The sequence below is a fragment of the Lepidochelys kempii genome, chromosome 2 (assembly GCF_965140285.1).
Source record: "Lepidochelys kempii isolate rLepKem1 chromosome 2, rLepKem1.hap1, whole genome shotgun sequence".
Taxonomy (NCBI): Eukaryota; Metazoa; Chordata; order Testudines; family Cheloniidae; genus Lepidochelys; species Lepidochelys kempii.
The window spans coordinates 222916984-222937935 of record NC_136381.1 but is presented as its reverse complement, the minus strand read 5'-3'; the positions used below and the strand labels follow the sequence as shown (position 1 = coordinate 222937935).

The following is a 20952-nucleotide window of genomic DNA, read 5'->3' as shown; positions in this document are numbered from 1 at the left end:
CATGCTCTCTCTGAGAGGTCTCCATTTTATACAATTCCCAGGGTAGTCCTTGTGAATGTGTATTCCCCTTAACGGGCCATTATCAGTGTCTGGCTGCTCCATTGTTGTACCTGAAGGGTTGGTTATGAGTGTTCCCAACCTTACAACATATTACAGTAACACACATAATAAAACTTCATAACTTCCCATACAATTATAGCACATACAATCTAACAGGATATTAATGTTCAACAGATCAATACTTTTAAAATGAAAAGGAGTACTTGTGGCACCTTAGAGACTAACCAATTTATTTGAGCATAAGCTTTCGTGAGCTACAGCTCACTTCATCGGATGCATGAAGTGAGCTGTAGCTCACGAAAGCTTATGCTCAAATAAATTGGTTAGTCTCTAAGGTGCCACAAGTACTCCTTTTTTTTTGCGAATACAGACTAACACGGCTGTTACTCTGAAACTTTTAAAATGATATATCACAAGGCATACTTTGTATAAAACATATAATTATATCACCATGGTAAATGTGGGGGTGTTGCTTTGGGGTACCAGGTGACACACACCTGTACACAGATCTCACAATGAGTATTGAGTACATTAATTAGTACGTCTCATTAATGAGTATTGGTACATTACAAACTTGTTGTAGAGGTCTCGCATGTTACGCTTTATGGATAATTACCATGAAGGTGGGGTATTAGGTGTAGTGAGTTTGTGGGGTCTGAGACAGTTGTTGTTTGTAAAGAACAGTGTGAAGCCTTTGCCAATTGACACCAATGGGCCTTTATGTTTTAAGGAGTTTTTCTTTCTCTGTGGATAAGAGCAATTGAATTCAGCACTCCAGCACATTGGATTGCCTGCTTCCAAGACTGCAGGTCTTGCTTTGGATGGGACAAACTACTGTCATCTCTGATTTGAACTACAGCTCTTTTCATTCAATTAAGTTCTGGAAGCTTTAAGCTGTTGTATGCATTTTGGACTTATGACCTCCCTCGTCATTAGTAAAATAAAAAAGAAAGGTATTGGGTGTTTTAGTTGAGATCATTAATGCTCCCCTAAAGGATGGTGGAATGGCTGCTTCACTCAAATGAGTGCTTATTCGGCCCTGTCACAGCTTCAGGGTACTGAACCTTTAACCCTCTCCACTTCATGGTCTGGTCCAGGAATGTCCATTCCAGTCTCAAGCCCCTAGCTATCACCTCTGCCAGGTCTTCTACCAGATTTATTAATTACCGTTTCATTTTGAAAAGAGAATATCTCAAAGTCCACTGTTGTTCATAACAATTGTTCCAATATAAGGACAACTGGAGAAAACGTGTTGTAGCATTTTTTGCCCAGTTAATGTGAGGGAGCACACTATACATTTTTAAAATATGTGACTGGCTCACCCTGTTGGTATCAAGTGGTATCTTGGTTCAAACAACAAACTACAATCATTCAGCTCTATTTCTTTGCTAAAGTTTGAACTGCTTATTGAGACAGCCATTCAAATTTCAAGAAAGGTAATATTGTAGGTGTTTAAATTGATATGAATAATATTTATATAATTTGTATAATGTTAAAGAAAACCCCAGTTTGATGGTAATCCTAAATGAAAAAAACACTTCTCTCTTCCTTCTCATCCCAACCACCCACAGGTTTTATTTCGTCTCAATTTCCTGGTTGTGGTGTTATGTATAGTGATGGATCGACCTTACCAATTTTACTACTTTGTTCCACTAGTCACTGTCTGGTTTATGATCATCTATGCTACATTAGCTGTATGGCCTCAGATAGTCCAGAAGAAAGCAAACGGTAAAATAAATTTTGTTTCTTTCCTTCTACTTTAAAGGTGTTTACATGATAATCTACACAATTACAATCCTATACAAAACTTGATAGCTAGTATGTTTGTCTTTATTTGGATATGTGAATAATGTAGAAGTAAATTCTATAAATATGTTAAACCACTGTCCACTAAACTTGGAGAGAGTGTTTTCACTTGCTGTAGTTCTCAACAAAACACATCAAGTGTTTGAACTGTATCCTTGCTTAAATTGGTTGGAATCTGAATTATATTTCTGAGTTTTTGAAAATTATGTTTGGCGAACACTGAAAGAAACAAACAGTTGCTGAATGCAAGCTAAAAACCCCATATGAACTTGCTCCTAGATTGCTATACCTGTATTCAGAATCTGAAATCAGAGTTTTATGTTGTCTATGGTTTTTCCTTTTATTTACAAAAGCTCACTTTTTAAAAAGTGGAATGAAATTCAGAACTATATATTCCCAACCATTCTTCATTGTGGAAGTTTGAGAGGGAATGGCATAGTGTATTTTCTACCTTACAAACTAAAGTTAGTCCTCTAGAAAAATACTTTGTCCACAGAAAACGGACAGCATGAGCAACAGTATTGCGAACTTCCCCTAGTCTGTGCTGCCAATGTACCTCAACCCTCTTCGTGAGGGATGAATTTTGTTATCTCTTACCCAGTAGGGGTCTCCTGGCTGCTACAGTGTATGATCCCTTTTCTGAGATTGTCAAGTGGTGTTAAATGCATTATTTCTTGTAATGTGGATGCTTGTTCTTTAGAAACTTGAAGTGATACCACCAGCTTGTTTCATATACTATAGCTCAGTGAAGAGCTGTCATGTGGTAACTGTTTTTGTAGATCATTTACCTCACCTAGATTAGAACCCAGTGACCTGGAGAGTAAAGACTCTATGTACGATCACAACTTAGATTCTCCACCCCTTCTTCTTCGAGTAGTGTTGCTTCACTGTAGGTGTAGGTGCATCCCTACACTTCTGATCAGAGATCTTCGGTAGCAGTGTTCGTTCAGCATGTACATGCGCTCTCTCCTCCTCATGCTTTGCCTTGAGGCTAATTAGCTCTGCGTGGGCGAATGACCCTCAGTTCCTTCTCAACCATCCCTGGCTAGAGACAGAGCAATTAGGAGTCCATTCACGGATACTTTACTCTTTAGACATTCTTTCTTAGCTAGTTTGTGTTTTTTGTAACCTCACTTTTGTCAATAAAACTGTGTAGTGTAGATGTAGACAAGGCCTAAGAGGATGGCAGATACCTTACAGATATTTCTCAAGGAGGTAAAAAACACTCACCATAATTTGCTGGATATTTTACATACCTTCTCGTTGTCCTCCTTCTCCAGGATAAAGCTCCCCATCAACGAGATGCTGTTGGACCCAGCTAAGCTTATATGCAGACGCCAGTATCGGCCACACCAACATGCAAATGGGCCAATAAAAAAATATTATGTACCTCCCAGTGTTATCTGGTGTCTTTAGAGCTTTTGACAGGGGCAACTTAATTATTTTATTTTAGGCAGTGTTAGGAATAAATTAATAGGAACACAGCAATTTTGTTTGATAAGATTTATGCAACGTGCTTTCTTTAAAACGGCAGTTTAGTAGATTTAAGCACATATAAACATAAGCAATAGATTTAGAACATTTTAGATATTTAATATTTGGAATAGTATTAAGTAAATAACAGCAGGTTTTCTGTGGACAGTTGTTTACCCATCAGGGAGAAAGGGAGTCAGGAAAAATGTTTTTTAAGATGGCTTTAGAGCAGTGGTTCCCAAACTTGTTCCGCCGCTTGTGCAGGGAAAGCCCTACCGGGCCGGTTTGTTTACCTGCTGCGTCCCCAGGTTCGGCCGATTGCGGCTCCCAAAGGCCGCGGTTTGCTGCTCCAGGTCAATGGGAGCTGCTGGAAGCGGCATGGGCCGAGGGACGTACTGGCTGCTGCTTCCAGCAGCTCCCATTGGCCTGGATCAGCAAACCACCGCCACTGGGAGCCGCAATTGCAGGTAAACAAACCAGCCTGGCCCGGCAGGGGCTTTCCCTGCACAAGCGGCAGAACAAATTTGGGAACCACTGCTTTAGAGGATTGTTTTAAAATACATTTTATTAAGTAATTTTTTATAACTAATTTTTATAAAACATAGGTTATAATGATTTTTACTGTTTTTTTTTATTCTTAATACATTTTTAATAATAGAGGTGTTTAAATTTGTTTTTTTAAATTAAGATTTTTAGTTTTAGTTGTTTACTTGTCTGTTCCCCTTTTTTATTCTGATTAGCAGAAACTGCCAGCTAGATATGACCTTGCTTCTAAAACCCTGTCTTCAAATTAACCCATAACTATGTGGTGTTTTATTTCATTAATTCAGGGTGGCTGAATGCACATAATATGGCTGCAGTTAACCTGATTACATTCTGGGGTATACACACCCCTTAAATTCAGGGCAACACCAGGAATACAGAATTTACTTTTTCCCCACTCTCCGCCTAATTCCATTGTGACAGATGCAGTGAACTCCTGCGGCTGGCAACACCATTCAAAGTCCTCCACCCCTTATGATAGGGATTGGAAGCACCTCGACTCATCTGGATGAAAGGCCTACTCTTCTGCTACTCTACAATTTAGTATTGCAAACTACCAGGCCTTAACAGCAAAATATGATTACATGAACTATACCAAACTTAACATCTTTATTGACCATCTCATAATGAATCATAATGGGAACAATTTTGAGCCATTATCAATGAAGGGCAGTTGGTGGTCAAAACAGCACTCCAGGCAGTGCTTGACACAGCTGATATAGTGACCCAGTCCATCTCAGAAGCAGTTGTTATGCAAAGAGCTTCGCGGTTGCAGCTTTCAGGTTTCCCAAAGGAGGTGCAAACAACTATTTAAGACTGCTCCTTCCATGGCTCTGAGTTGTTTGCTGAGGAGAACAGTGCATCATTCCAGACACTTAGGGATTCCAGAGCCAAACTTCAGTCACTGGAGATCTATAAAACCAGACAAAAGAGAAAATTTAGTCCTCAGTCTTCTCGCAAATTGCGTGCACCACAGTTCCCATCACAACACTACTAAAACCCACAGAGAAAGAAATCCAGATTCTAGAGACACAAACAGTCAGGCCTCAATCTTCAACATCGGAGTCTGTCACTTCAAAACATCAGTTCTGACATCCTGTTCGAGGCCACTCCCTTCAACATCAGCTGCCACTTCCCAACCCATTGCATCCCTTTGGACATTGCCTTGTTTTGTTCCACCACAACTGGAAACACATGACATCCGACAGATGGATTTTGGAGGCTATTTCCAATGGGTATTCGATCCACTCCATCTCCATCCCCTTTCCCATCCCTCTTCAGGGATCCTTCTCATGAGAGATTGTTGCAACAGGAGATAGATCACGTCCTCCAACCAGGAGCCATAGAACCTGTCCCTCTACATCTCCATGCCAAAGGGTTTTAAGCTCTATTTCCTGGTCCCCAAGAAAAAGGGAGGTTGGAGACCCATACTGGACCTCAAGGCATTGAACAAATACTTCAAGGCCCAAAAATCCAAGATGGTCACGCTAACAGCGATTATTCCATCTCTGGAACAGGGAGATTGGTTCTCAGCCCTGGACCACCAAGACGCGTATTTCCATGAATCATCTGTGAGATGGTAGGGTCAGTATCTCAGATTTACTCTGAGTCAGGACTAGTACAGAGTACTCCTTTTTGGCCTCTTGTTGGTTTCCAGAGTATTGTCCAAGATCCTTTCTGTAGTGGTGGCTCACCTACATACCCAGGAGATCATGATCTACCCATACTTGGATGACTGCCTCCTGAGGGCCCACTTCTTAGAAGAAGTTCTATGTGCCACCCACAGAACTATGGATGTATTCACAAACCTGGGCCTGCAAATCAACATCCAAACATTGACCGTAATTCCGGAACAACGCCTGGAGTTTATGGGAGCCGACCTTGACTCGCTGCAAGTGAGCGCGCTCTTTCTACAACACAGATTTCACAGACTGTCCATGCTTAGAGAGACAGTTCAAGCCAGCCTTCAGACTTCTGCCAGACATTGCTTCCTGCTTCTGGGGCACATAGTCGCCGGTAAGTTTGTAATATCTCATGCCAGACTGCACATGAGGTGTCTGCAGACATGGTGCAGCTCGGTTTACAGGCCACGCAGAGGTTAGACAAACCTCTCTCAATGCCTTCCAGGGTCAAACACTTTCTGGATTGGTGGAAAGCTGCAGGAAATGTTTGTACAGAGGTCCTGTTCACTCAGCCTCCTCTGACATCAATTCTCACTATGGACACTTCCTTCAGGGGTTGAGGTGCACACCTCAACAACCTCACAACTCAGGGCAAATGGTCGCCCGTAGAAATGACTCTCCACATCAACCTCTTCAAACTCAGGGCGGTCAGGAATGCTTGCACTCACTTTCTCCCACTGATCAGAAGTACACACGGAAAGGTCATGACCAATAACATTGCATGCGTGTACTACATAAATCATCAGGGAGATGCCAGATCATCCTCTCTCTGCACAGAAGCACTAAAGCTGTGGAACATTTGCCAATATGTTCTAATATCAACAGCCTACCTACTGGGAGTGCAGAACACAACAGCAGACAGTCTCAATTGCATGTTCTCATGCAACCACGAGTGGGAACTGAACCCAGCAGTACTTCACAGCATATTCAATCAATACACTTGTTCGCTACTTATCTGAACAGGAAATGCACACACTGCTGCTCTAGGACCGGCCTCGGACAGCACTCAGGGGACGTTTTCCTTCTTCCATGGGATGACAGCCTTCTTTTTGCCTTTCCCCTGTTCCCTCTGTTGTTGAAGGTCCTGTTGAAAATAAAAAGAGAAAAACCAAAAGTTCTACTGATTGCTCCCATCTGGCCGGGACAGACATGGTTTTCGTACCTGTCACAGCTGGTGATGTGTCCACCCATCTCTCTTCAACCCACTACTTACTTCCTCTCACAGAACAAAGGAGACACTCTCCATCCCAACCTGTGGATACTCCGGCTCAAGGCTTGGCTCTTTCTTGGTTCCAACGCATAGAGCGCACCTGCTCTGAGGAGGTACAGAAAGTGTTACTACAGTCGGTAATCGGCTACCCGTCATACTTACCTGCAGAAGTGGTCCAGGTTTCAGGTTTGCTGTGATTCCAGGCAAATTATCCTGACATGCTACTCTCCCTGTGGTGTTAGATTACATACTGACTCTTAAAAAAACAAGGCTATCCCTCAGTTTGCTCAAGGTACATGCGGCAGCCATAGTGATTTTCCATCCACAAGAGTTTTCTCACACCCAATCACAAAGAGATTCCTCAATGGCATAACGAACCTCTTTCCCCAGCCCAGATGTCCCACTCCAGCATGGGACCTAAATCTAGTTTTAAAGATTAAACCACCCTTGTTCACTTACCCCAATGAAGACCGCATTTCTCATGGCCATCATGTCAGCTAGGAGAATAGGGGAAATAGCTGCACTTACGACACCACCCCCCCCCCTTTACAGAATTCTTTCACAACAAGGTTATTCTCAGACCACACTCAAAGTTTATTCCTAAATTGTCCTCATTTTTTTCACATGAACCAACCAGTTCATCTCCCAACCTCTTATCCTAAGCCTCACTGTTATAACAGAGAGGCCGTAGTGCACATGCTAGATGTTAAGAGAGTTCTGGTCTTCAACCTGGACAGGACAAAGACTTTTAAGAAATCTCCCAAGCTCTTCCTTTCCATTGAGGAAAGGTCTAAAGGCATAGAAATATCACCCCAGAGGCTCTCTAAGTGAGTCTTAAACTATATTAAGCTCTGCTATCATGTTCGCAACATAATGTCTCCACCTGGAATTCACACACACAACGTGAGGTCCGTTTCTTCCTCTGTCGCTTTCTTCAAGAATGTCCCTATCTCAGAAATCTGCAGAGCCAGCCACCTGGGCGTCTGTACATACCTTCGCAGAATACTGTATGATTATTGGGGACTCTGCTTCTGATGCTAGCTTCAGCTCAGCAGTATTATCCATAACAGACTCAACTTCGAAGCCCCAACCTTCCATTAGGGATACTGTTCGGGGGTCACCTACAGTGGAGCACCCATAGGGACACTACTTGAAGAAGAAGTAGTTACTCACCTTGTGCAGTAACAATGGTTCTTCACGATGTGTCTCACTTTGGGTGCTCCGGAACCCACCCTCCTCTCCTCCAGTTCGGAGCTCTTGATAGGGACTCCGTGGTAGAGAAGGAACTGAGCATGGTTGGCCTGCGCAGCACTAATTAGCCTCGAAGCAGAGCACAAGGAGGAAAGAGAGCATGTGCAGGCCAAATGGACACTGCTATCAAAGATCTCTGATCAGAAGCGCAGGGATGCACATATACCTACAGTGGAGCACCCATAGGGGGACACATCTCAAAGAACCATCATTACTGCACAAGGTGAGTAACTTCTTCCCTCATGTATTAATGGTGTAATATTCCAATTGTGTAGATTGCATTTTTGATAGTGGAGCACTTTAAACATATATTTGGAATACATACTACAGAACTGGTAATTGGCCTGTACTTTGACACGATGTCCAGAATGTTTAATGTTAATTTTAAAGCACTGACAACCAGCTCACAAGGTTATATGTAGCACTCTGATATTTCTCTTACAAACAGCTCCTCGTTCCTCATGTGCACTGTGCAACAGAAGTCCCACTGTGGACCTCGCAGCACTACTTCCTGAAAGCTCCTTTCAATGACCACTTTCCTTCAGCTCTGTGCCTGTTGCCCACTTCCAATCTTTGAAGCAGGAGTGAGAGCCATTCTCCACTGTACAGCTGAGTTGTGGGATCAAAACAGTGTCAACCAGCAGCCTGGGGAAGCTGTTCCTTTTGGCTAGCCTTGGCAAGATACAGCTCCTCAACTGACCAGTTCAGCTTATGAGGAGCAAAATTAGATGTGCCTCATATTACCTCACTCCTGACTCACAGTTTAAATATACACTCATTTTATGTAACTGCTCTTAGATTTTTAACGTGTAACTAAAATTAAAAATTCCCAGGCTGAGTGTCTGTCAAAACTGAGTCTTTAAAGCAGTATTTGCTTTTGTAGGGTTAAATGGTGTGAATTTATTATTGTGAATGTTTGAAGTGTGGATTTTACTTTATATGAAAGAAAGCAAAATCACCCAATTAAAATGTTTGGATAATGGCAAATTGTGACTGGCTAATACCTGGACAATATACATATTAAATTATAAAGGATATCTGTGTGTCACAGCTACTGACTTCTTATTAAATGTATCATTATTTTTTGTTTTGAAAAATAACAGCCAGATACTCATTGATTTTTTCAATTCTCCCACAGGGAACTGCTTCTGGCACTTTGGCTTACTGCTGAAACTAATTTCCTTACTTATGTGTATATATTTTCTAGCAAATTCTCAGGTTTGTAAATTATACTTATTTGTATCCTTAGAATTAATAGTAGCCTGTGTATTCAATTTGGAAAGCCACTCAGAATCGAACATTATGACCAGTTTTCTGTTACTATATAGGAGAGTACAGGGAGAAAAATTGAATATTTAAATACCTCCTTTTCATATCTGATTTTATGTGTGGCTGGAATTTTCAGTATCCTACATTTTTGTTTGTTTCTCACAACACTTTTAAAATTAATTGTTTTTTCCTAAAATGTTATGTAAATTGAGAGATCAGCTTTATATTTATCTTTCAGGGCCTGTCTGGCTAATTTATTGGGGATGGGGGGAAGGTTGAGCTGTTAGCTCTTACGGCCAGTATAGTTGCAGAAGAGCAAGCTGCATTCTGTTTTCTCATGCAAATCAACAAAATTGTCAGCTAAATCCTGATGCCAGAAATTTTGTCAGTGATGAGCGATGTATAAATCAAAGAACAGTTTGACTTTCAGATGCCAGATTGAGACGTAGTAGAAAGGTTTAGAAAGATTTCCTTTTTCTTCACTTCATTTCCTACAATTGAAAATAGATAAAAATCTAAATTTAAAAAGACATCTCACTTTGACATAGAAACCAAGCAAATGTGTCACAGAAGTCATTGGAAAATTAACACCAACGTATATAACTTCTGTTAGGGTTTTTCCCCAGCCCCCATGACCCTACATGGAAGGCCTAATTTTGGTTGCCATTTGTCTATTGGAAACTTTGGAAACAGGAAGGTTTGCACTCTTTGGAGGATGTCCGTTTCTCATGGATTTAAATTCATGCCGGTGTGGATTTCCAGGACAAGATTTATGTACCACTTAAGATCTATTGTTGAAGATTTAAGTGGCATGTAAGTAATACATAGGCTTTGTGTGGATCTTCTGTATCCGTGTGAATTTCATGCCAAATGCATGACTTATCACATAGTGTATCATGTACAGGGTACGGAATGAAGGGCAGAATTTGCTCCTTACTAAGTAAACAAAAACAAAAACCCACCAACTCCCATTAGTATTAAACCCTGAAGTACTCAACTTTTCTGTAAAGCTTTCATTTACGTCTCCCAACACATAGCTGATTGTCTCCGTTTAAGCCCACAAATGGAGTCCAAAATGGAGTGGTGAGAGGAAAGATGGTAGATGCTTTTATCAATGGGAAATTAGAGGGAAATGTCAGATGCCTTTCAGAGCACTTCTGTCATAGAGAATAACATCTATCTGCAGAAATATTCAAATTATTATTTATTTGTATCAACAGAGCACCTAAGTCATGGACCAGGATCCCACTGAGCTAGGTTCTGTGGAAACAGAGAACAAAATTACAATCTCTTCTCCAAAGAGCTTGCAATCTAACACAATATGTCATACTCTGACACATTTAAAATAGGTCCCAATAACATTGGAATAATCTTAAAACTCCAGCTCCTCAGAATGATTGAAACAAGATTATTCACTGGTACAGCTGATTGAAAAATGTGGGGCAAATGTTTAACACATTTTTAGTTGAAATTTGGAATTTTCAGAAAACTTCAACTACCCTTTAAGTTGATCAGAAAAATAAAATTCAGGAATACTTTCAGGTAATTCTGCTCCTTTTCAACCACTTCTGGTCATTAGTAAAGATTTTAATCTCCTGGAGGAATGGTAGGCTGGCCACCTTCTTCCCCACAGTTGGAGGAACGCTTTCTGCAAGCTAATTCATGGAGGGGTATGAACAATGATCTCTGAGAAGGAGACCATGAATTAATTCCTTCTGGCTGCTGAGAACTGAACTGACTACAGATAGGGAGGGAGGATTAGGAAATACTGTACAGTATATCATGATACAGTCAGAGGCACACAGAATAACAAGGTGAGTGTTTCTAATTTGTGTTTAAGGAAGAGGGAGTCAGGCAGCAACTTGGGGATATTGTCTAGTGAGTACCAGATGTGTATATCTAACACTTCTATTAAAATAGTTTCATTCAATTAGATAATATGAAACAACACATTTTTACTTCTTCCATATCTGAGAATATGTAGTGTTTAAATTAAATGTAGGGAGTGGGAAGTATGCTGCAGCTTAACTCTACATCTGTAGTGTTCTTGCCGTTCAAAAATTTATCTGCACTCATTTCAGGGATTTTTTTGTTTTTGTTTTTTTAAGGAAGGAATTTGTTTCAGGCTGTGGCGTCTATCTGGTAGAACATGACATAGGCAGTGTAGACAAATGTCCTAGCTTCTTTAAAATTAATTTATGTGAAAATTGAACTATTAAACCAACATTAACTGACATAAGTATTCTGGGCCTTATCTTGAAAGGGGCAGAGTATGCACAAGTCCTGTTGACTTTATTTTTAGGTGAGGCCAATTAAACTGATTTAGTACTGGTATGATGGTATTAAAATATAATGAAATGAATTAAATTTATGAAATGGGGTTGAAGTCAATGTTAACATTCTTGCCATGTTTGTATTTTGCAGGGTGTATTTGAGAAGATTTTTTCTCTTTGGCCATTGTCCACATGTTTTGAGCTGAATGGAAATGTCTATGAGTGGTGGTTTAGGTGGAAGTTAGACCGCTATGTATGTAATCCTTTCATAAATTAATTGTGGTCTTGTGTTTTAAGAAGTATTCCTGAACATATTTTAACTTTTAGAATCTACTTCTCCCTCTTCCCCTGGAAAAAATAAATCTGAAATTCCAGGCAATGGTTTGTTGTAGGGCCAGGGAGCATCCACTTTTACTTCAAGTATTTGTCAAAGCCATGCAGAAAAGATGGAAGCTGACTTGTTTATATGCTGAGCCTATAAAGTGTCCATAATCAGAGCTCTGCATATTCTGTCTTGTCCCAGACTTAAATTTTGCTGGGAGACAACTGAATTCTGTGGCACTTCAAGGCTAAATTCTGCAGGAAATTGAAATTTCACATTACTGCAGCAATAAATAGTAAATCTTTTTTTAAAAACCCAAAGGAACCTCCAAAGAAACTTTAATTATATAAACAACATAATTTATAAATGAAGGACATTTCTATGGGAGTGTTCCTTTTGAATATTCTGTGCTGTTAAAATCAGAAGGTCTTGATATAGAATTTATTTCACCTTTTATGTAGAGATGCAATTTTTATCTTATTGTTTATAAATATGTTTTGAATACTGTGTTTTAAAATAGCTTTGCGAGAGGGCATTCTTCTTCCTTCACAGTGTGGTGTGCTGGTAGAGAGAGAAATTTCTGCCTGTTCTCTCCTGTATCTTGTTTGGTTAGTGGGAGGATGTGAGGCCCGAGCGTACTTTTCCTCTGACCTCTTCCCAAAGGCATTGTCTTGCCTGCTGTGGTTGGGTGCAGCAGTCTTCAGATTCTTCTTTCCGCTCCAGAGTGCACGGTCTGGGACCAATCAATGGCATACCTTCTTCCTCTGCTGCCAATTTTAATAACTGCTTACATTTTTTGCGTGCCCCAGGGAGAGCAGTGTACTTAACAAAGCTCCAAATCTCACCGGTGTTGCAGTTTGTGAAGCATACATTGCATTCCGGGGACGTTCTAAAGTGCCAGAACACCAAAAAATTTAAAACGGGCGGCAGCAGCAGGGCTCTGAACCATAACCTGATGTTAGTGGAGGAGTCTGGAGTAACATCCTAGATCAAATGTCTTAACAACCCTGTTACCTTGGTGGTTTTACCTGTGTTTGTTAACTGCCACGAGTGAGTAGTTACCTCAGTTTTCTCTTGCAGGTAGTCTTTCACGGGATGCTGTTTGCTTCTATTTATCTGGCATTACAAAAACGTCAGGTGCTTTCGGAAGGGAAAGGAGACCATCTCTTCTCCAACAAAATTTCAAATGTTTTACTATTTATTTCTGTAGTTTGCTTTTTGGTAAGTCCACAATATGAACTGAAATTTTGTAAATTTAAAAGTCATCCTGAGGACGGTCAGCTTTCTGGAGAAGTTCCTGTGTAGTAATGAGTGGACATTTCATAAGAGAGGGTCTTGGGTTGCAGAAGTTTATTTCCGCTATTTTGTATAAATAGCTACTACCCATCCTAAACCTTCACTGGGCTCTTTTTTTTTCCTCCCTTTTACTCTATTGTAGATTTAAATACTACAGCTTCTCCAGTTGATTATCTTGGATGATCTTAGTAAGAATAGTGTGGTAGATGACCTGTATAAACAGTCAAGAAATGAGCTAATGTATAAGTGTGATTAATACAATTGTCAGCATTGGGCTTTTTTATATTTTAGAGTACAAATAATTATTGCATTCATCAGCTGCAAAACCGTGTTTGAGAAATGCATAACTAACTAGAAAGTGTAAAGAATCGACTCCTCACACCATACCGCTGCTGTTTTAACATATTTTACAATGTTTTATCCTGTTGTAACATTTTAAAATCTCTTAAGCACAGTCATCAAACAGACTGATATGTATATTTATATCTTGTAGACCTACTCTATCTGGGCTAGTAGCTGTAAAAACAAAACTGAGTGCAATGAACTGCATCCTTCTGTTTCTGTGGTGCAGGTAATTATGCTCCTTTTCCTCTAGATTCTATTAAAAAATATAATATAGTCTGTCTCTGATGTTTTTAGCACTTCACATCAGTTGATGAACATCATTTTCATGTATGAATGTGAAAAAAGGGTTTGTTGCATTGCTGGTTATTTTTCCTTGACCTGTGTAATATAAAGTTTAAAATTTAGCATTTTATTTACAGCACATTATTGTATCAGCACATTTTCATTCTATTCTGTGTATAAATGTAAGAGTGTAGCTATATCAGTATGTGTGTACATTCACATACATAGATATATGAATGCGTATTTTAATTTTTATATATAAAGATATCTCTATATATATTTTACACGAGGGTATATATGTAGTGCATATCTGTGTATGTGTGTGTTTTTGTTTGTGTGTGTGTGTGTGTGTGTGTGTATAAATGTATATATGCATTACATATATACCCTTGTGTAAAATAAATATAGATATCTTTATATATAAAAATTAAAATACTCATTCATGGCCATACACAGTACCTGAATACTAATTCATATACAGTAGAATTTCATAGTTACAAACTGACCAGTCAACCACACACCTCATTTGGAACCGGAAGTATGTAATCAGGGAGAGGCAGAGGACCCCCCCTGCCCCCCCCAAAAAAAAACCCCCAAAAAAACAAATATAGTACAGACCTGTGTTAAATATAAATTACTCAAAAAAAAAAAGGGGGGGGGACAGTAGCATTTTTCTTCTGCATAGTAAAGTTTCAGAGCTGCATTAATTCAATGTTCTGTTGTAAACTTTTGAAAGAACAACCAAAACGTTTTGTTCAGCGTTACGAACAGCCTCCATTCCTGAGGTGTTTGTAACTCTGAGATTCTACTCCATTAAGGTGTAGCCCTGATCCTGCAAACATTTATGCACGTGCTTATATTACGTATATACTGCATGTATTTTTAAAGTTTATAATATGTACATATATAGGAAAAATATTTTATTAAATTAATTTTCCTACTGAGTTATAATGCATAATCTATTTTCAATTACTTTTCACACATGAATCTCTTTCTGTTTAGATTTTAGCTTTCGTGCTCATCAGGAACATTCCTGGATATGCCCGTTCTGTATATAGTTCATTTTTTGCCTGGTTTGGCAGAATTTCTTTAGAGGTAAGTAGAGTGATCATAAATGCAATAATAGGGTGTTTCATTTTAGAAATCTATAACTGGTGGGTTTATAATATACACTGTAGTGTAACTGAATAAATAGTAAAAACATAGTAAAATAGTAAAAAAGGTAACCGGAGTATCACAGCTAAATACTAGGGAGACATTGTTAAGTGTAAGCATTTAACATGTTGCAAGAAACCACTTATAATAAAGTGGGCAGTCAATACCTCTTCAGTCATAGGTCAAAGGAGGGTTGTTGGTTACCACTTGTTGTAATGAGCCATAAACCAGTGTCTCTGAGACTATGATTTTAGGGCTTGTCTACACTGGCACTTTACAGCGCCGCAACTTTCTCACTTGGGGTGTGAAAAACCACCCCCTTAAGCGCTGCAAGTTTCAGCGCTGTAACGTGGCAGTATAGACCGTGGTAGAAACGCCCCGCATAGATGTAGGGTTTTTTTAGAGCCCTGGGAGAGCTCTCTCCCAGTGCTATGCCGCGACTCGTGGCAGCACTTTAACATTGCCCGTGAAGGTGTGCCCTTAATGTCTATCAGAGTTACGAATTTAAGTTCCCAACAATTTGTAACCTACTAACCCTCCTGTGTCCTATGACTGCAGAGGTGTTAATTGGCCACTTCATTTTGGGTGGTTTCTTTCATCATGTTTTATCCCTTTATGCTTAATAATCTGTCCCACCTTATATTTAGTTGATACTCATAAGAATGTAAGAATGGCCTTACTGGGTCAAACCAATGGTCCATCTAGCCCACTATCCTGTCTTCCGAGAGTGGCCAGTGCCAGATGCTTCAGAGGGAATGAACAGAACAGGATGATTGAGTGATCCATCCCCTGTCATCCAGTCCCAGCTTTTGACAGTCAGAGGCTTAGGAACATCCAAAGCATGTGATTGCATCTCTGATCATCTTGGCTAATAGCTATCCCTGGACCTGTCCTCCATGAACTTATGTAAGCCTTTTTTTAAGCTCGATTATGCTGTTGGCCTTCACAGCATTTGGCAACAAGTTCTACAGGTTGACTGTAAGAAGTACTTGTTTTAAATCTGGTGCCAGTTAATTTCATTGGATGACCCCTGGTTCTTGTGTTATGTGAAGGGTTAAAACACTTATTTATTCACTTTCTCTACACCATTCATGATTTTACAGCCCTCTATCATATCTCTCCTTAGCAATCTCTTTTCTAAGATGAACAGTCCCAGTCTTCTTAATCTCTCCTCATACAGAAGCTGTTTCATACCCTTAATCATTTTTGTTGCCCTTCACTGTACTTTTTCCAACCAAAACTGCAGGTAGTATTCAAGGTGTGGGTGTTCCAGGGATCTATATAGTGGCATTGTGATATTGCCTATCTTACTTTCTATCTCTTTCTTAATGGTACCTAACATTTGGTTAGCTTTTTTACAGCCATTGCACATTGAGCAGATGTTTTCAGAGAACTATCCACAGTGACTCAAGATTTCTTTGTTGAGTGGTAACAGCTAATTTAGATTCCATCATTTTGTATGTACAGTTGGGATTATGTTTTCCAGTGTGCAGTACTTTGCATTTATCAACACTGAATTTCATCTGACATTGTCTTGCCCAGTTACCCAATTTTGTGAGTTTGCTTTGTAACTCTTCGCGGTCTGCTTTGGCCTTAACTATCTTAAGTAATTTTGTATCATCTGCAAACTTTGCCACCTCACTGTTTACCCCTTTAACAGGAGTAAGCCCTATGTTAGCTAATGTAGTAGTAATAATTATATTCTTATTTATATTTAAAATTGTAAACTGAATCTATTTTCCTTCTAGCTGTTCATCTGCCAATACCACATCTGGCTGGCAGCAGATACGAAGGGGATCTTGGTGCTCATTCCTGGAAATCCAACGCTCAACATAATTGTCAGCACTTTTATATTTGTGTGTGTGGCACATGAAATTTCTCAGATCACGAACGATCTAGCACAGATGGTTGTTCCTAAAGATAATGCGACTCTGCTTAGAAGGCTGCTATGTATAGTTGGGTTTTTTTCTGGACTCCTCTTTTTGTCAGCAATTTAAGATCAATCAAGGCATTAACTTCAAGAAGTCCTTAAAACTTACTTCCGGCTTACTTTGTGTCTGCCTGAAGAAAAATATTTAACTGGCGATACAAAATACTTGTACAGTGCTAAGCAGCAGCAGAAGGACATCTAAATGAAGTCTATTGAATGTGTATATAATGAAAATGTACATATTTTGTGTGTAATATTCTTCTCAAAGGAACCCGAGAAACAAGAATGCACTGTATAGAACTGCATGTGAAAAACAAGTGTTTTTTTTCTACTGGATATGTATTTACATATCTGTTTAAATATAACATGAAGAAGAGAAATGGGTGGCTTGGCAGCATAATTTGGAGATTACTGAATTAACTTTACCTTGATACACCTAACTCGTGGATATTTACTAGCATACTTCAGTATACATGAGACATGCTTTAATTGTTCTCCTCAAGAAACTTTTTGTAACAACAAAGCAGACCTGATGTGTAATCTTTAGCTAATGGTCATTTTTTGCTAATTTCAAAATGAAGTTATCTTACTGGTAATCAGGGTCATTTTTCTAAACTGAGTGTTAACTCACTGTTTAGGGATCAATATTTTGGGTGTAGCTAATATGTAGTATATGAAACCCTTTATGCATTGAACAAAACCCTCTCAATTTAAAGTGATTCCATGTAACATTCTAGCCAGGTTTACATAGTACTTCATAGGTGTTTTTTTTTTTTTTTTTCTGAAGACAGTTTTCAGGAAATATTCTTCAGTTCAGGAAATGTGGGATTTGTTAGGAATGCATAAGTAATTTTCTTTTGAATTTTCTACAGGTATGTTTGCTTTTTCATCAGCATTTTCCTATTATTGCTCTTTCAAAGTCTCTGTAGTTCACAATATTAATACAGCCCCACTGAAAAAACCAAGATAAACAATATTTCAGCTGAATATTGAAAAGCTGGGAAAATTCCCACCCTTTTCCAGTCATACATCTACTGTATTCAGATCTTACAGAGAAGGGCATAGCAGGGGCACAACAATGTCAGAACCCCCAGATCGTGCATGACTTGAACTAGGTCTCCCTAGGGAGCTAGAGCCATGTTAGATCTTACAATAATGTCTTCAGTGAAGGTATGGAGAGCCAGCCTGCATGGGAAAGATTGGTTCACTAGCACTCTGGGCAACTGCAGACAATGGGTCCCTTTTTAAAATAACAATGAAATAAGGTTGAGGTTCATTGTTTAGAAGAGCCAATTCTTTCATTCCTGTTTAGCAGTATCTTTCCTTTGTTGCTGTGATTCAAACTAATAATCAAAGGTTTTTTTCTTTATCATGTAACCTTCTTTTGCATACAGCATAGAACTGAAAGAAATAGCACTGCAAATTAGAACTGGTAGGTTGTAATTTTAAATTCTGCAAATTCAGTGGAACTATGGTGATCCTTTGTTCCACTGAACCATAATAATAGTCTTCACCGTTTTTTGGCTTACATAATGCTTGGAGGTTCATGTGCATCTTTGTTCAGTCCTCCTTTTGGTGGCTACTGTTTAGCACTCAATGAATACGACAATTGTTTTCTCAGCATATGTGCAATTATATGTAATGAAAAACTATATGAATATTAATTTATACAGTAAGTGGTCTGATATTTATGTATTTGCTGATGTTATCTCAGTTGAACTGTGGAGTCCGAACTTGCAAAGCCACCTGTGTCTGTTGGAAAACTTTCCTGACAGTGAAAGAAAAGCTGCAAAATTTTGTTCCAGTAAAGAAAACAATTTCTGTAAGAATGGTGGCACCAGTAATGAGAGGAAGATAGCAAGATAAAAGATAATACATGTTTCAAGAATAAACTTTTAATGCATTAATTCAACAACCTTGGGCATGTCACCTAGTTTTATTAACAAGCTTGTGGAAAGATACTCAACATTTTCTCAGTTGTGTTTTCTTTTTGGACATTATTTCCAATGTTTGGGAAGTCATCCTTAGCCACTGATCAGTACATCTGATTTATTGAAAGACATGGTATAGCTGAGCACTGTAAAGATAGTTGCTATGGACAGGATGTACAACCTACATCTATACCATTGTTGGAAGTAAGAAAAAGTGAGTTTGGGGGGAATTTTTTTGGTTTTCTTCTTCACAAACTATTGTAGATATAATTTTTATTTATCTGTTGTACAGATTTGGATGAAGATTATTTTTAATGTTTGAAATAGTGCACTTGTTTGCTGTTACTGTATGTGGGAGAAAATATATTTTCTTTTAACGTTATGTGAAAATATGAAGTAATTTAAGCATTAAATAAATGTGCTGTGGATGCTTATTTTTGTACTGTAAGGAACATCAATTACTTAGGGGTTCTTTGTTATATTTTTCTTATTGTTTTAAACCTAAATCAGTGGTAACTTAGTAGTATGCCTAGCCAAAGGCAGAGGTTCAGGTTATAGGGCACCTCCAAAATAATTCCCTACCCACCATTAATTCAGCTAATCCTTTTCTAAGGGAAAATGTTCACTCTCGCAAACAGAAGCAGAATTAACAGGGCTGTGCATGTGGTTACAAGGTGGGGTGGAGAGAAGGAATTCTCCACAACAAGCCAGTGACACAGTGTGGCTGTTTCATTGTCACTACTGTAGCCTCAGGGATTCAGCAACCCTCACATGTGCGGGGGCCTAACTAGGGTTGCCAACTTTCTAACAGCAGAAAACTGAACATCCTTGTCCTGCCCCGCCCCTTCTCTGAGACCTCACTCCCCACTCTTTTCCCTGTCGCTCCGCCGCTTGCTCTCTCCCCACCCTCAGTCTCTCATTTTCAGCAGGCTGCAGCAGGGGGAGGGGGAGAGGGCTCGACGGTGAGGCCAGGGATGAAGTGTTTAGGGGGCAGGACGGAGCTGCAGGCTGGGAGGGTGGGGCCGAGGGGTTTGGAGTGTGGGAGGGGGCTCCAGGCTGAAGCAGAGGGTTGGGGTGTGGGAGGTGGTACGGGCTCTGCACTGGGAGTGGGGGCTTGGGGGTGGGGCCAGAAATGAGGAGTTCAAGGTTGGGCAGGGGGCTTGGAGCTGGGCCAGGGGGTGCAGGAGGTAGGGAGGGGTTCAGGCTCTGGGTGACACCTGAGGCGGCTCCCAGGAAGCGACCGGCATGGCCATCCAGCTCCTAGACACAGGAGCGGCCAAGGGCTCTGCGCAGCGTGCGCTGTCCCCACCCTCAAGCACGTCCCTGCAGCTCCCTTTGGTCATGGTTCCCAATCAACGTGAGCTGCGGAGCCGGTGCTTGGGGAGGGGGCAGCGTGCGGCACATCCGTGGCCACTCCTATGCTTAGGAGCTGGAGGAACATGCCAGCCGCTTCTGGGAGCCGCGCAGAATCGGGTAGGGAGCCTGACTGTGCTACCAACAGGACTTTTAACAGCCCAATCAGTGGTGCTGACTGGAGCTGCAAGGGTGTCTTTTCGACCGGGTGTTCCAGTCGAAAACTAGACACCTGGCAACTCTAGGCCTAACTGATGAATTGGTGTAAATCCACTAGGCCCACCCCCAAAACCTCCTTCTATGGCTGTACAAAGAAACTCCAGCAGAACATGGATCCACAACATACACGGGATGCAGGCCCCTTATCTCAGTTCCCAGCATTTCTCTTCCAGGTGTGTGGTAGTTTAGGAGCTAAAAACAGATGAAATGCAGAATGAAAACATAAAGGAATATTCTTCATATCAGGTTGGCAGAGCTAGGCAACGCCTTCTGAAACTAATAGTATTAGAATGGGAAGATAACTATATCCATTAATTGCAATATCGACCAGGGCATCTCTTCCACTCAAAAAAAAAAAAACCCCAACAGGATCAGCTCAGTTTCTTTGAACCTATGACATGAGGCATCATTACCTTCTTTGAGATCCATTGTTGACCATAGCAATTACCATAGCATTGGAATCTATGTAGGCATCATGACCCAATAAAAACAGCAACCAAAATCCTGTAGGTAAATTAAGTATTTATCTAGTGTATTTATTGCAAAAACTGA

The 20952-nt window shown here is 40.0% G+C and overlaps 1 protein-coding gene across 2 annotated transcripts in view; it reads left to right on the top strand.

The window, feature by feature from the left end:
* CASD1 (CAS1 domain sialic acid O acetyltransferase 1) overlaps window positions 1–19262 on the top strand; it is a 61277-nt gene extending 42015 nt beyond the window's left edge. For both annotated transcript variants that reach the window (XM_073333919.1, XM_073333918.1), the window contains 7 exons: window positions 1632–1788; window positions 9164–9243; window positions 11719–11820; window positions 12970–13110; window positions 13679–13756; window positions 14815–14907; window positions 16716–19262. In XM_073333919.1, coding sequence (XP_073190020.1) covers window positions 1632–1788; window positions 9164–9243; window positions 11719–11820; window positions 12970–13110; window positions 13679–13756; window positions 14815–14907; window positions 16716–16964 — 900 coding nt within the window. In that variant the 3' untranslated portion in view covers window positions 16965–19262. The remainder of the gene's footprint in view (window positions 1–1631; window positions 1789–9163; window positions 9244–11718; window positions 11821–12969; window positions 13111–13678; window positions 13757–14814; window positions 14908–16715) is intronic.
* Window positions 19263–20952: the final 1690 nt, after the last annotated feature.